The 16,804-nt window shown below is 31.2% G+C and overlaps 1 protein-coding gene across 1 annotated transcript; it reads left to right on the top strand.

Moving 5' to 3' along the window:
• Positions 1-455: 455 nt before the first annotated feature.
• Positions 456-1,049, top strand: LOC139489428 (GTP-binding protein Rhes-like). Its single transcript, XM_071275750.1, has one exon. It carries the CDS (start codon positions 456-458, stop codon positions 1,047-1,049), a length of 594 nt encoding a protein of 197 aa, XP_071131851.1.
• Positions 1,050-16,804: the final 15,755 nt, after the last annotated feature.

Here is a 16,804-nt window from a genome sequence, read left to right as displayed (position 1 = left end):
AACCAGGTTTAAGCCACCGCACTTTACATAATGAAATGAGGAAATGCAAGTACCAATTCGCTTGATGTGTTTCATCTTTCGATTTTGTCATTTGAAAGGGAACTTTCCGTTTTGAGTTTTCCTTGGAGTTCGATGTTTCTGTCGTTTTACTTTTTATCATATTATTGTGCCAATTCTATCTATGGAATAAATGGCTTGTGCACAAATGCTGCTTTTCATGTTTTTTTTAATCAACATACCTATTATAGGATACAAATAAAGAAAGTAGTTTGTACAGTTGTTTAGAAGTTCAATATACACGATAATTTACGACAAAAATTGCATTAGTACTGTTTTAACTTCTCTAATGTATACAACTCAACAAAATATATTTACCATGTATCTATTCATACTTTGTTCTATGGTTTTGAACGGGTTCAATTTTTTTTTTAAAGTTTCTTTGGTTCCTTTCAGATATGGCGTCCACTCGTCAGAGATCCGGCAGTCAGGGAGCAGCATCGAATGAGGTACATTACAGCATTGTTGTACTCGGAGCTGCTGGTGTGGGTAAATCATCCATCATATCACAGTTTTTATACGAAAGGTTTAATAGTGAATATAAAGAGACAGTAGAGGAATTACACCGAGGACAGTATAACATTGGTGGTATCAAACTGACACTAGATATTTTCGATACTGCTGGACATAGGGAATTTCCCGCCATGAGAAAGTTAGCGATAACGACCAGTGATGCATTTGTTTTAGTGTATGCAGTAACGGACATGACTTCATTTGATGAGGTACAAAATCTACGAGAAGAAATAATATCTCAGCGTGGTAAAGTGCCCATAGTTATAGTGGGAAATAAAGCTGATATAAACACTGATGTGCCGACAATCGACACAGAAACAATTGAATCAATAGCTTGTGTAGACTGGGAATCAGGCTTTGTACAGGCTTCAGCTAAGGAAAATACGAACATTGTAGGAATTTTTCAAGAATTGTTACGACTCTCGAAATTTTCTAATTCATTAAGTCCAGGTTTCACTAGTAACCCGAATTTAACTTGAACGGACAAAAACGTGTTAACGCTATTTAAATGAGATTGATCGTTTATTGATAAAGATTGACAACAATTAAAAATTATATTTAATTCATATCAATTCATATCAATTCATTTTAACGCCAGTGAAATAGATTTGTCTGCGGTGAATCAATTGAAATCAAGTTGCTGGTTAGTTGCGTTAAACTAATAGGCCACGCCCCCGTTAAACTATTTCAAACATCCATTAATTCGTTTTAAACATGGATGAGACCCGAGCTTTTTACAGGTAAATCACCCAAGCAAAACGACCTCGATGTATCTATCGTTTTTTGTTTCAAACTTTAAATGCGTAGTCTTATTAAGTCACATGCTCCACAATTTAATTAAACGAACGTATAATACACGTGACATTTTCATATATAAGGCATTTAAATAAAAACATTAAAATATATATGCACGCGTGGTTTAAAAATGTCAAACTAGGGAATCTGTTGAAAATAAAATAGTTAGATGGATAACATAAATTTAATTTTCTCAAATGCACTAGATCTTTATCGCACATATATATGTGCGTTTCAAAAATTACTGAATGCTATGAAACCTCATGGCATGTAAGTAACATGTGGTCCTTTGCAACTATTTACGAAACTTTATGTATTCCTGTATATTTACCGTTTCTCTTTTCTCTTTTTATGTTTACTATATTGTACTCGTAAATCAAATGTAGACATGGAAACTACACAGCAATTATTTATTGTGTACATAATTTAAATCGATGTATCTTATATTTCCGGTAAGCAACAAATATTCATTCTCTTGCCGTATATTGATAAACGGAAAAGCTTGTAATGAAAAAGAAGGTTTTGATGAATTGAATAATAAAATTGATGAAGACAATGTTGACGTATGTTGAATATGATAAACAGAAAGTCATACCCAAAATTATAAATGAAGTAGCAGCCCACTGAACTTTTAAAACTGTGTTAAATTGTAATACCGGTCACTGGCCAAATCGGGCGTTAATTGTGGAAGAGAAGCAAATATCAAACAAAAATATTGTTCTTACGATTCTGTAAAAAGATTATTGTGCTGTCATGCACCCTGACGTACTTGTAATAAATGAAAATATATATATGAGATAAATTTTAGTCTGCGATAACGATTGGTAAGTTGATTTAAGTTTAACGACCTAGACTGGCTATTTATCGGCATACTCTCACGTTTTTTAATGTTTTAAAAGAAAACATATATTTACGTTTTGGGCATTAAATATAAGTCTACTTACCAAATTGAAATGAACATAAACATCATTAAAAAAATGGAAAAGAAACATTCTGCATTGTTGTTTTCATATAATTTTATTTCCTATATATTTGAGCGGAAATTTCTAAGTTAAAACTGATTGTAGTATAGATAAAATATTTCATCTAGGTGCTCTCGTTGAAGTTCGCGTTACATATTAAAATGAATTTCATTGGTCGGAACGTTTGCAAACTTTCAATTCAATACACAATATAGAGTCCAGTTCGGCAAAAAAAAAATCAAATTAAGACTCTACTTTGTCCGATTAAACAAACAGAATTTAGAAAAATAACACTTTTACGATTCTTTCAACCACGACCAAAATATCTATCTTTTTCTCCGCTGAAAATCATTACTATTGATATTAGAACAAGTCAAAAGTTGCCGGAGCCGGTTGATTTATGATGCATACGAAACTTTAATAATTAATTATACGGTTTGTATTTTTCCAAATAACTACTATATCCGATAAAAATCGAAAAATAAATTATCGGTTAAAACTACCGATTTTTCTATGAGACAAACATTATCCTTATATGAGTCAAATTTGCAATATATATTCATAAAGGACAAACCATATCCTCATGTTTTTTATGCAACACTAGTAAGCATAGTTCGTCTGTTCTCGCTTCAAACCAAGCCATCATAAATACACCAGAGATGACTAAAATGAAAGTCTTTTCGCTCATTGAGATTTTTTGGTAGGTATTAAGCTTCAATTCGACCATTAATTACCGTAAATTTTCGATTTTTGCAAAATTACGAAAAATATGTTATAATCCTTTACCTTCCCGAAGATTATACTTCGTTTAGTCGATTGTATGAAAGTTTTTTTTAAGAAACCGGTCTTTTACTGCAAAAAAAAAAAAAAAAAAAAAGATAAAAGCGATTTTTGTTTGAAGTAACGAATCTTATTCTTACAAGACAATGAAAGTTTTCGTGTTTTAGGTTGTGCTGAAGCAAACGTAAAAGTTGAAATAAAAATTACACTCCGAGATTACACTAAAGACATTTCGCTAGCACACATGGGACTAGATTTATTAATTGTTCATTTGCAAGTCAAAATTAATAATCATGCAAAACAAATGATAAAACTTCCCAATTTAAAATTGTGAAAAAACCGACAGGAAACCAAAGTACAAAGGTACGGCATTTATTTAAAAACAATCTCCATCCAACTTCAAAATGTGAGGTAAATCGATTAGCTTACGCTAGCCAAGCAACCAACAGACAAAATAAATCTTGACTCTCCGATCAAGACTATCTATAGACACGGAATAAAAAATAACGGAAAATAATAGCATGTTAGAAAGGTTACAAACACATTTATACAAACATGAAGCAGATGTTTTTTTACTGAACTGGTCAGTGGTAATACAAAACTAGGGTTTCAAAAAGATGAAGAAAAAGAAAAAGACATTTAAACATGCTAAAGTTTCTGAAAAAGCAAATCAGACATAGTGTTTAACTGAAATTGAAAAAAAGGATCATGATAGTCTATAATATGTAAACATTTATTTCAGAAAGCCAACAACAAAATGAAAGGAAACTATGTATTGCTTAAAAACATTGACCAGGGCCGTAACAGCCTCATGTTTGAAATTTTTAAACAAAGTCACAGTACAAAGGCTTGTCTTCATATCAAATTGTTTTCACGGCGAATGTCTTGCAAGAAGCAAACTCCCATTACTCCGATGTCGCCCCTGCTTAATTTTGCGTGATCCATGCATTCCCTATTTCCATTCTCAATTTTATGTTTCTGAATTACTTGTCTTTTGTTCATTTACTTCCCTACTAAATGTCTATAGTCTAATTGTTAATTTTCATTTGTAAATGTCTGGTTTCGCAATAATGCATGTCCACCAATATCCAGACATTGTGCAAAAAAATATAGTTTAGAAGATATTATTCTATGCTGAATACAGAAAACATATAGTCGTTTCTTCATGAAGATTTGAACTCTAACATTAAAGAGAACCAAACTGGCTGTCCTTTTTGAGTATTTCCATCTGGTGTCTTACATTTAAGGGTTTAACTAGTATTAACATGATTAAGTCGTGTCAACTTACTGTCAAGACAGACGCCTTTATAGAAAATAAAGGAATATGGGGTAAACATACACGGGACCTAATCGAACACAAAGTCAGAGCTTAACAAAAATACAAATTATCAATGGTCAGCGTTTGTATTCCTGTTCATCTTTATAGTCGCTAGCGAGTCTTCAACGATGAAAGAATCTGAGAGTACTTAAGTTTCTAACAGCTAGTTCACACTGTTACGTTTGGAGTCTTCCTGTCCGTCATCCCGCAATCTGATAATTTGATTATCTGTCTCAGGACCTGCGCATATATAAAATACTTGCCACTGAACATTGAACCAATTAAAATCAATACACATCGTTTCATATATAAAAATCAATCTACAGATGATTATGCATTTCTTAGTTGGTTAGATTCCCTTTTGTGGGAGTTGAACACTTTGCGGGACAATTTTCTTCTCATGGGAAGATATATTTTTGCCATGGGAATATTAGTTTTTTCTTTTCTTTTTTTTTCAGAATTTGTAAAAGTGCTATGAAATATCGAAATGGACTGACAATCATGCACTAGTAACCAATGACTGGAACAATATAACAGGCATTTCAATAAATTAAAAGTATTTCTATCATACTTTTACACTCAAAAGTCTGTTTATATCGTTGAATGATTGATAGAAATTCTACCGTTCAGCGAATGATTTTACAATTTGAATCTTTCACCTTTGTTTTCGGTCAATATCATCTTGCATTTCATGTAATAGTGTTCGCTGAACTGTCACGTATCAGAAACATGCCTTTTGAATTTCAGAATTAAATTATAATTTTGTTTTAATCTATAATTATACATGGGGAATGACGAATCGTGTTTTTGATTGTTTTCTAATTATAACCTTTTAATTTCGTGAATTTACATCATAATTATTATGAATGTAATTATTCTTTTTCGTCTACGTAACTCGATATGCGTGTTTTTCGCCACTACAAAGATGAGCACGAACTTTTTTTGTTCAAATTTCCTAATCATGCTTATGCAATGTTGTAACTCGTCTACACAAAAATCTTTTATTTCAATTCATTTTTGGTCTTTTCTAGATCTTTTATAACCTCTCAGGTAATTTTCAAAGAAAATCCAGAGTTTTCGGCATTTACAAGGACGCGTACGGATGAGGATTAAATATAATCTTTTTGTGATATATTCACTTGTACTTTACCCGTAGGCTGTCTTCGTGTACTGCAATTTATGGTTTACATGTTTAAAGGAATACGAATACTTTATTTCTCATAAAACTTCAATTATTAGTTGTCAAGAACATACATACACATAACTATAAGGTAAAATTAGTACATGCATGTGTAAACGATACAATTAAATTAGCTTGGAGGACTGACTTTCACATTTATAACTTTTACATAGTTTTTCTAATATTACAATATTTGATGAGTTTAACTGTTGATCAGCTTTAAAGATATAAGGGTTTGACTAACAGTAGTTCCTTAAACATTTCCTTCTTTTTCTATAGTTTATATGTTCTACAATTCATAATGTAATGGTACTCATCATCAATGTTGTTTGTGTCACAGAGACGACATATTCTGTCTTCTCTGTGTAAATCCTGAAACCTTCTGGACTCAATCGGCAACTACCACATCTATATCTGCGTAATATATGAATTTAGAAATGTAAAAAGGAGTTTTCTAATTGATAATTCTTTTTGAAAATATGACAGCATTATGTTTTATGCGATTCTGCATAAAAGTAAAGAATTCTTCTTGAAACTGGTCTTTGGGTTTCTGTTTAATACATTTTGACACCCATTTATCACAAACTGTGCACAAGGACGGAAAACAAATATACGTCCTTGCTGTGCACTATAATTCGAAATAGTTGTAAATTGCAATTTTTTTTAATTTCTATTTTTTCCTCACTAGATAGGTGAAAGTATGTATAACATTTATTGTAAATTGCGAAAATGCATTACGAGCATAAATTTATAATTTCAAGTTAGAATTTAGAGTCTCAACTTTTTTCAAAATCTCTGTAATCAGAGCAGAGCTCTGAGATTCACACAGATACTGCAATCATTGTCATCTTTAAAATTTACTTTGCATGCACTAAATTTCTAATCCATTTGTTTAGAACAATAAAATATGTTTAAACTACTAAATATCTAAATGAGATTACATAGGAATAACTTGTGGTGTATTCATGTATACTTGTATGTAATAATAATAAAAAGAAACCAACAGCACTATTTGACGAAGACGAAGACGAAATAAAGGATTGAATTTTAACGTTCAGTGACATATATTACAATGATGTCGAAACAGAACTTGAACTTGACAATAGGTTTTCATAGAACCGTCGCTTTTCCGAAGTACGCTTAGTTGCGATTTCACAACTTCGGGTTCGCATTATAGTTATACATGTACAAAATAACTTACAATAAACAAATTCTGATGATTTCTTCAACTGTTCTTGAACGTTCTAGTTTTAATATAAATCTGTGATTTTTCTATATTCGTACTTTCGACGAAGCAAAGCAGTTCGATCTAGATCTGGACATGTATCATCATTAAACATTTACAATATTCAATAGTTGTACATTTTTTTTGGTACATGTAGAACATGTAGAAAAATCCGTCTTTTCGAATAAAATCTTAATTTACGTACCATTGTAAAATTGAGAATGGAAAATGAGGAATGTGTCAAAGAGACAACAACCCGACCAAAGAAAAAAACCAACACTGAGCAGAAGGTCACCAAGAGGTGTTCAATGTAGCGAGAAATTCCCGCACCCGGAGGCGTCCTTTAGTTGGCCCCTTAACAAATATATACAATATATATATATATATATATAGTCCAGTGATAATGAACGCCATACTAATTTCCAAATTGTACACAAGAAACCAAAATTAAAATAATACAAGACTAACAAAGGCCAGAGACTCCTGACTTGGAACAGGCGCAAACATATTTATGATCTCAACCACCCCTATACCTCTAGCCAATGTAGAAAAGAAAACGCATAACAATACGCACATTAAGATTCAGTTCAAGAGAAGTCTGAGTCTGAAGTCAGAAGATGCATATACGGACCCTGGATTTAAATCAGATATGATCTGGCGGTTTTTGTCTTTTTTTCAAAATACATATTTTTAATTGTGACTATCTTTAGTTTCGAATCTTTCTTTCATTCTAATTAATTTAGTTTAAATGAAAATAAGGAAATTGGAATTAAAACACTGTTGAAGAGAAACTACATATTCGGGTTAAATTCAACTTAGTTTGTTAATTCAAGTTTGACATCTAACATCTTAATCCGTAATCCACATTTACCCGACAACCTTAAATTGTTTATTGAATTTTATCAATCAAATATCCTCACACAGGAAACTAGACAAAATAAGTTTTTTGTAATGGTATTTATCAAAACTAAAATGATTGAAAATATCTTTGTAGAATATGAATTTGCCTAATAAGCGAATAATTATAATACATATATTTCAACATCTTCAATAGAGAGATTACTGATAAGATGCCCAAAATATATGTACATGTATACATATTGCGATTAGTGCTATATAGTATGTCAATGATATCGAATGCCCACTGAGTGTTAAACATGTTTGACACTGCTGGTTTTAATTTTCTGACTCAAGTATAAATTTAAGAAAAGTTAATAGTTTCTGAATATTTTTAGATTCAATATTTTATCATTATTATTATTTTTTAAAGTCTCACCACATACAAACATAAAATGAAAATCACAGAACTAAACAAAACATTTAAACATTTGCATTGTGTGCATCAATCTTTAAAAAGATAAATGAGACGCGTATAAGACACAATATATAAATATAAACAAATTTTTACTCATTTACATTCAAAATTTACAGTGTCCGTATATAACAAATGAAATGAAACATCTTTTTATTTAAGAACAAGTGAAATAAAATGCCGTTTCTTTTCAATAAAATATTGTTGATGTTTTTGGCATCTATTGCAGCAACATTGTCGTTATTGAATAAATATATAAATTTTTCGCTATTTGATATTTATAAATTGAAATGTTAAGCCTATTGTATTATTATATGTCTATAATGGGCATTTTAAAAGGACAGGAATATAAAAAAGAAGATGTGGTATGATTTCCAATTAGACAACAGTCCACAAGAGACCAAAATGACAGAGACATTAACAAATATAGATCACCGTACGGCCTTCAACAATGAGTAATGCCCATACCACATGGTCAGCTATAAAAGGCCCTGATATGACAATGTAAAACAATTCAAACAAGAAAACGAACCGCCTTATTTATATAACAAAAAAAAAATGAATGAAAAATAAATATGTAAAACATATTCAAACGACAACTACTGAATTGCAGGCTCCTGACTTGGGACAGGCGCATACATAAATAATGTGGCGAGGTTAAAATTGTTAGCGGGCTCCCTATCCTCACCCTAGTCTCGATCAGTGGTATAACAGTACATGTACAACATAATAAAAAAAGAGGGTTGGATGGGGTTCAATGATTAGAGAATAATGCCCTTGAAAAATGAAGATTAGAGAATAATGGGCATAAAAAATAAAGATGAGAGAAATGTGTGGTCTAAAAATATAATGAACATTGAATGATCAATAAAAGAAAACGCTAAAAGATACCTGAATTTTATTGAATGATTGATAAAAGAAAATGCTAAACATTATCTGGTAACAGAATTTTCTCTTCTTAAAATTTAAAGAAAATTATCAAAGTTATCATTGTAAAAATATGATAAAAGTGAAAACAAACTTGGTAAACCTTTTTTGGTTTCGTGGTAACAGACTATAGGATTCAGTCAATATGAACTGGTTTCCGATACTTCTACTCGGGCTTTAAATGCAGTGGCGGATCCAGAGGGGGCGTAGAGGGCGTACACCTCCCCTTTTGCTTGGACTTTTTTTTTTAAATGATTAATCAGACTAGACTTCGTGAATTAATAGGGAGATGCAGCATCTAAAATGTCCAACCCTTACACCTTACCAGCAACTACAAAATATGCATGCCCCTCGCCAGGAACCGTTTAAAAAGTGCATATTTCACTTATTTTATGTTTTAAGTCCTAAAAAGGGGCAAAAAAAAATTTCGCCTCGCTCCCCTCGTTACAAAACTACAGCCCCTCTTTCAAAAAGCCTGAATCCGCCCCTGTTTATATCTGACTATGCGGTTGGCTTTAGCTCATTGTTGCATGCCGTACAGTGACCTATAGTTGTTAATTTCTGTGTCATTTGGTCTCTTCGAAGAGTTGTCTCATTGGCATCTTCTTATGTGTAGTCAAAATCACTGGAAAGAACTGATGAAAACTTGGACTTGTTACTTCATAGAACTAGCACTTAAATCATGCAGAACAATACACACCAACACGTCATTGTTGAGAAACAAATGAAAGCCTTGCTGTTGTTTGGAAATCACCGTTCTCATTCATTTAAAAGAATGATTTTTACTTTAAAGATTAAAGAAAACTGGGGAAAAATTAGAGAATAATGCGTAAAAAATTACTTTTAAAGAATAGACTTATTTTTTGAAGATTAGAAAAAAGGGGTGAAAATTAAATGTTTACAGAAAAACAGCCCCCCCTCCCCAACTCAGACCCTCCTATAAGAATCATTTTAAATAGGATGGACAAAAAGATGGAGGGGTAGAGTGTAATATGTGTAACTGGGCGTTAAGCAATCATGAATCATTTAATCTATTCTTTATATTTTCATCTCTTTATTCTGTAATTTAAAGTGCTTATTCCACTATCATCTTTATTTCTGTAAACTTACTTTCATAGCCTCATATATGTACATGTACATGGTATTTGATACAGGAACAATATACCGTCGTATATTACAAAAATTGAGAATGAAAATGAGGAATGTGTAAAAGAGACAAAAACCCGACTATAGAGCAGACAAAAGAGGAAGGCCTAAATTACGGGTCTTTAATGTAGCGAGAACCTCATGCGTATACATACATGCATTATTGTATGCACATGCTTGTTTCAGAGACATATAATACAATTATATGTCTCTGGATAAACATAATTATTTAGAATTAAAAAGTGTATAGTTATCAATAAGTTCATTTTCAAAATCATTTATTTAAAGTGAAAAATCGCGAATTATCCCTTTAAGGCTTGTTGAAGATCTTCATCAAATAACGAATGAATATAAGAAGATGTGGTATGCTTGTCAATAATTTAATTCACCGTACATGTGGAATACCGTATGATAGTTTTTTTGGTCTAAAAAAAAATACATCTACTACATGTCTTTGATTTAACAAATGATAAAAGATCTGGCATAAAAACGTGATTCTGAATATAATCTAAAAATTGAAGAGAAAGCCAGACTAAGACGTTATACAATTTAAAGAATACAAATTTTAAAGTTTTATTACTTAGAGGTATACTGTCCCCTTCTTTTAACCTACAAGAAAACTTCACGAGAGCCGATGATTAAATATCCACCTTGTTTTTCCGTATATATACTGAGCCAAAAAGGTTTAGCAACACTTTTTTTTTATAATTTTTTTTTTGTTGTTTTTGGAAAAAAATATTTAAACATCATTGATATAATCCTTAGTTTTACCTGTAACAGTCGTACTTTTTTCCTGCTGATTGATTTCGCGCCATTTCAGCTTTGCACGTGTCAATGATGTTTTACCTTCTGTACCTGTAATTTTAAAACGATATTAAAAACTTCTTTTTCACTAACGTTCAGAAACACACCATTGGTAAGAAAAACACAAACACCGTTGAAAATTTTGCTTGGGGCGTCAACCAGGCCACCCCGAAAATGACAGTCAGAAAGGTCTTGAAACGGTTGATGCCGGAATGAGGGTTGTTGACATCATGGCTCGATTTAATGTGCACTAGGCAACAGTTCAGAGACTAACAAACAGATATCGACAAATTACAACTGCATAGGATAGGTCGATATCTCGTAGACAAGAAAAAAACTATCGTGAAGGGAGGAGCACTTCCTTCGCTTTACGTCAACACGTGACAAGTTTTTTTCGGCTAAAAAAGTACTGCATTGACTAAGGGAAGTTGCTGGTGTTCCTGTCAATCCTTCATTGGTGCACTAAGGGCATGGCTGAGAAATTGATTTTGAGAAACACTATACTCATTTAAGCATTTTGACCCTCCCGCGCTCCATATAAAGAAAATCCTAATTAATGTGAGTGACAAACATTCATGTTGCTTCTGACATATCATAATTCCATTTTTGCGTTATTAGAATTATATGTTTAAATTTTATGATTTTGTAATAAAACAAAATTTCACAATTTTGTTGCTAAACTTTTTTGGCTCAGTATATATATTAAAATAACTTAAGAAGCAATTCAAAGGATATTCAATTTGTTTCAATATTGCCGAAAACTGAGGCTACTATAAATTTTATACATGTAGTCGTCTCAGCCGAAAACAATACATAATATTGATAATATAAGCAAGTGTGACAAACCAAATTGAATCACAAATGTGTTGTTTGGGATTATTCATGGTTCACTAGTATTCCTTTCACGAATTTGGCTATACTTTTGGACCTTTTGGATTATAGCTCTTCGTCTTTTATATTAAATTTGATTTTGATTTCATATATTTTGGCCTCGAGCATCACTGAAGAGACATGTATTTTCGAAATGCGCATCTAGTGCAAGAAAATTGGTACCGTTAATTGTATTCGATATTAACCAGTGACACGTGTCCTAATTTTTAAGAAAAGGGATAGAAAAAGTATGAATAAAAAATATCCGGTTTTTCAAAACTATATTTTCAAAATGCATTGCATAATTTAAACCGATTTAAAGTGTTTCATTTTATTGTATGTTTGTGCGTATACGAAAAAATGATAGAAAGTTAAACTTCAATGTTCATGACTTACAAGTATTATAATATTTCTTGTAAAATTGATAAATGAGCGGTTTTCACAAATACTGAACATTAGAATATATCGTAAACGTCAATTAATGAACAAGCAACCCAACGAGAAAAATATAATTTCAGAGGCATCTACATGTACATGTATAACTAGTTTTGAGTTAGAGAAATCATTCAACATGTTCATTGCCATATGATTCTATTCAGATTTGTGAGTTTTTTCGATTTACGAATAAGTCTATAAGATACAAAAAATTAATTGAAGCAAAAAAAAAAGAAAGAGACATGAAATAACGAATTAACATAAGTTTACAAATACATACCTAGGTGCATTTACCAAAACAACATTTGAACTTATTAATACATTTTTTCATATTATTGTAATTTTATGTTTATGTACCCGATATGGAGTTCTTCTGAAATTAAAAATCACTTGAATGGGTATTTCTGGTGTATATACATGTATCACACTTGCTATCTACATGTACAATATACGGAAATGACACGGCTGGGTATTTTAAAGTTACTGAAGGTAGATTACTGGCAGGTGTATATCCCCGGGCGAAGAATTTACTGATTTGTCAAAACGGTTAGGTGTAACTTGTCATATTGTAAAGTTTTGAATCGCGTTCATCTCCTTTTTTTTATTATATGAATTGCGCCAATAAATGAAACTTGACACATTCCCCATTTCCATTCTCAATTTTATTAATTGTGTCATATTTATCTCGAAACTATTAACCTATTTACACGTACATGTAACATTAGAATACCTACTTCAACTGTTGAATAACTTTATAATTACTAAAATTCAAAATTATGTACTTCTCCTTCCGTATGCTATGTTTTTTTGTGTCAATTCTATCTTTCCATCAGGTCCATAGTGCACTTTTTTTGTCAGTCTAAGTGCACTAAGGAGGCCCTTTCAGTTTGCGATTTCTGTACCTACATGAAAATACCTAAAAGGACCTCCTCAGTTCACTAAGAAGAAACATTTGAAAAGAAGTCTATAATATTTGCGCAATTAAATGATTGTTTTATTGGCGCTAATGAATGTTGCAGTTTTTATGATAAAGTTATGCAAAAAAAGAATTCGCGTAATTAACTTGTGGTGCAAATTAATTCTTTTTTAGCCAAACTGGATATCGGCCTTCAAAACATTGTGTATACACAAACAAAGCAAGATTTATCTTTTGCGCAGTCTAGCCGGAGAATACAAGTTTTTGCAATTTGTGAAGGATTTTAATTTTAGAATGTAATGAACAAGTAAGAAGATCGTTAAATCGAAAAATGAGCTATGCACGATGAAAGTTTGGTGCGTCGATTCACTTGATAATTGTAAAGTTTCAAGTCTTTAAAAATAACACCCATTTGTAGAACTGATTATTTCGATCCTTCAAATATGCATGTGTAGAATAATAATAAAAAAAATATATTATTAAGTCTCTTTCATATAGATACTGTAGATTTGTATTTGAACATCGATTGCAAACATAACGTTCAGTGAGAAATATTTTTAATGTATTCGTACAGAAAACAAATCAACTTCTTTCAGAATACAATTGATTGGTTATTGAAGTAAATGATTTGCGACAGAATCAGTGACACTTGGCCAGAAGCTTACCTCTAAAATAAAGAAATATAAACAAAGGTAGAGTTATTTTTAATTCTGTATTTTACTCATAAAGGACTTAAGCACTTTTTACAGTCAATGCCGAAAATATGAAATACATCGATTTAAATAATGTACACAATAAATAATTTTTGTGTACATAGTTTTCCGTGTCTACATTTGAATACGAGTACAATATAGAAAACCATCATGTTATATATTTAACTATTTTTTTTTCAACAGATTCACAAGTTTTGCATTTTTAAACCGCGTGTGCATATATATTTTAATGTTTTTATTTTAATTCCTTACATATGAACATGATACGTGTATTATTCATTCGTTTCAACGTTTTAAATTGTGAAGCATGTGACTTTAATAAGACTATACGCATTTAAAGTTTGAAACAAAAAACGATAGATACATCGAGGTCGTTATGCTTGGGTGATTTACCTGTAAAAAGCTCGGGTCTCATCCATGTTTAAAACGAATTAATGCATGTTTGAAATAGTTTAACGGGGGCGTGGCCTATTAGTTTAACGCAACTAACCAGCAACTTGATTTCAATTGATTCACCGCAGAGAAATCTATTTGACTGGCGTTAAAATGAATTGATATGAATTGATATGAATTAAATATAATTTTTAATTTTTGTCAATCTTTATCAAATAACGATCAATCTCATTTAAATAGCGTTAACACGTTTTTGTCCGTTCAAGTTAAATTCGGGTTACTAGTGTTTAATACGGAGACGGATGTCTATGCCAGTTTCACTATCATCGCAATCTCCTGTAAAAAGACAGAGTTGTGTAATATCATAAAACCATTGTTTACTTTCGCTTACGTTTTATATATATTCATTTGCAATAATAAAGAATATGAAGGCTTAACAGCTAAGCATACGATATCATGTTAAGATTAATCTGTATATATGCTACAATTCAGATGCAATCAGTATACAAATATTTTTATTTTTCAATAGAGACAATTGGCTTCGCAGAACAATATAAATAAATTAGATGCAAAAAGTATATTAACATTTAATAGAGAATAGATAATAAGCTTGGATGTTCCAGGTTTGCCATTTTAGATCTACAACTACGGGCTTACAACTACGTACTTCATATTGGCATTTTTTATTTATTTTTTTTATTTTTATTCGAATTTCATGGACAAGTTTATTGAGGACGTAAAGCGTGTTTAGCCTACACAATTGTAATCAATGTATCTATGATGAGTTTATTTGGATCTTGTGACAGTTATTTCTGAGATGGCGTGAACACTGTAATCGGGTTTGTTGCGTCAGACGTTACGATTATATACTTCTCTTCAGTTACACAAGTACTATGCATCTCTATAGGTAAACATTTGAATACTTCTCTTTAGCCATATAAAACAAAATGCGTCTAAACCAATAAAATATTCATATGCTAGTCATCAATGAAACGATCAAAATCAAATCAGATAAACAACTTGTATGCTACCTTCACATTCATAATTGCATACATATTTACATAAATATAGTTTATATGCAATTTGTCAGATGTACAGTTGATATACATCTCGTCAAACATATATTTCTAAGACCTCTTAACAGATAAATAGTTTATATGCACCTTGACAAATGTACATCAATAATTCTTTAAATACAGAAGCCATGCACGCTTAGTTGAAAATGCTGACTGCAGAAATTGATACTGTAGTATGTTCTTCCATTAAAAGACAGACGTATTGTTGTATTGCCAGACTGTGTTTCTTAGTTAAATGATAAACAAATCCTTAGAATCTCCCAGCACTAAGTTTGCTGTGATATTGAGAAGTACATGAAGCCATCAATGTCGTTCTTCCCTCTATATTTTGAAACATGATACTGAATTAATAAAAAAATAAAAGGATATTAACTTGACAAACAAACCGGAGGCAACTTACGATATAGAAGAAATATATCTATTTCAACAATTCAAGAAAGACGATAAAAATGGAGGCGAAAGATACTAAAGGGACATTGAAACTTATCAGTATTTAGCAGTAATTGTGAAATTCTATTATGAAAGCACTTTGGATACATGAAATTTATCTTTGCTGGAAGACTGTTACTTCTGAAAGCTCAGAACTCAATACTGCGATACTGACATGGTTTATAACAAAATTGTCCGTTTATTAATTTTAAAATTATAAAGAATCTAAGGTTTCAACTTCCTCCTTAGATAGATTTGGTAATTTCTATATCCCTTATTGGTCATATTGTTCTTCAACTGTTTCGGTTCATCTATATCATTGTCTTTCAAATATTTGGCTTTGAAAATGGCTTCGGAAATCTATAACGTGTTGTTTTCATTGTTGTTATTGGGCTGTAATTTATTAGAGTGGGTACATGTGAAAAGAAAATAGAAATGTCCGCAATATAATACATGTATTAGTATTTTACTCCAAATGGTCTTCTAAAACACATGCTTAAATAAATTGCTACTGGTGTTCTAATTTTACTTTCTGAGAGATGAATTTTGGTAATGGTAGAGAAATTAATTGAAATTTTATTATATACCGTATTCTTAAAAAAAATGCGGTATAAAATATTGAGTTTGTCTATAATACACTTTTCATTTATGACAACTTCTAGAATTCATCAAAAGTGTTATCAAACTCCAAAATTTTTATAGATTTTCCACAACCTATTAACTGTAAACAAAAAAGTAACAGTAGTATACAAGGATACAAAATATTACCGAGATAAACACATCACATATAAGAGGAAAACAAAGGAACAACAGAAACACTAAAGTGCAACAAAAACAAACGCCAACATACATGGAAACGGACTATTTGATAACAACTGCCATATTCCTAACTTGGTACAGGATATTTTAAGAAAAAGACGGGTGGGTTGAAACAGGATTAATAGCTAGCAAAA

The sequence above is a fragment of the Mytilus edulis genome, chromosome 9 (assembly GCF_963676685.1).
Source record: "Mytilus edulis chromosome 9, xbMytEdul2.2, whole genome shotgun sequence".
Classification (NCBI taxonomy): domain Eukaryota; kingdom Metazoa; phylum Mollusca; class Bivalvia; order Mytilida; family Mytilidae; genus Mytilus; species Mytilus edulis.
This window is presented reverse-complemented; position numbering and strand designations above follow the sequence as displayed.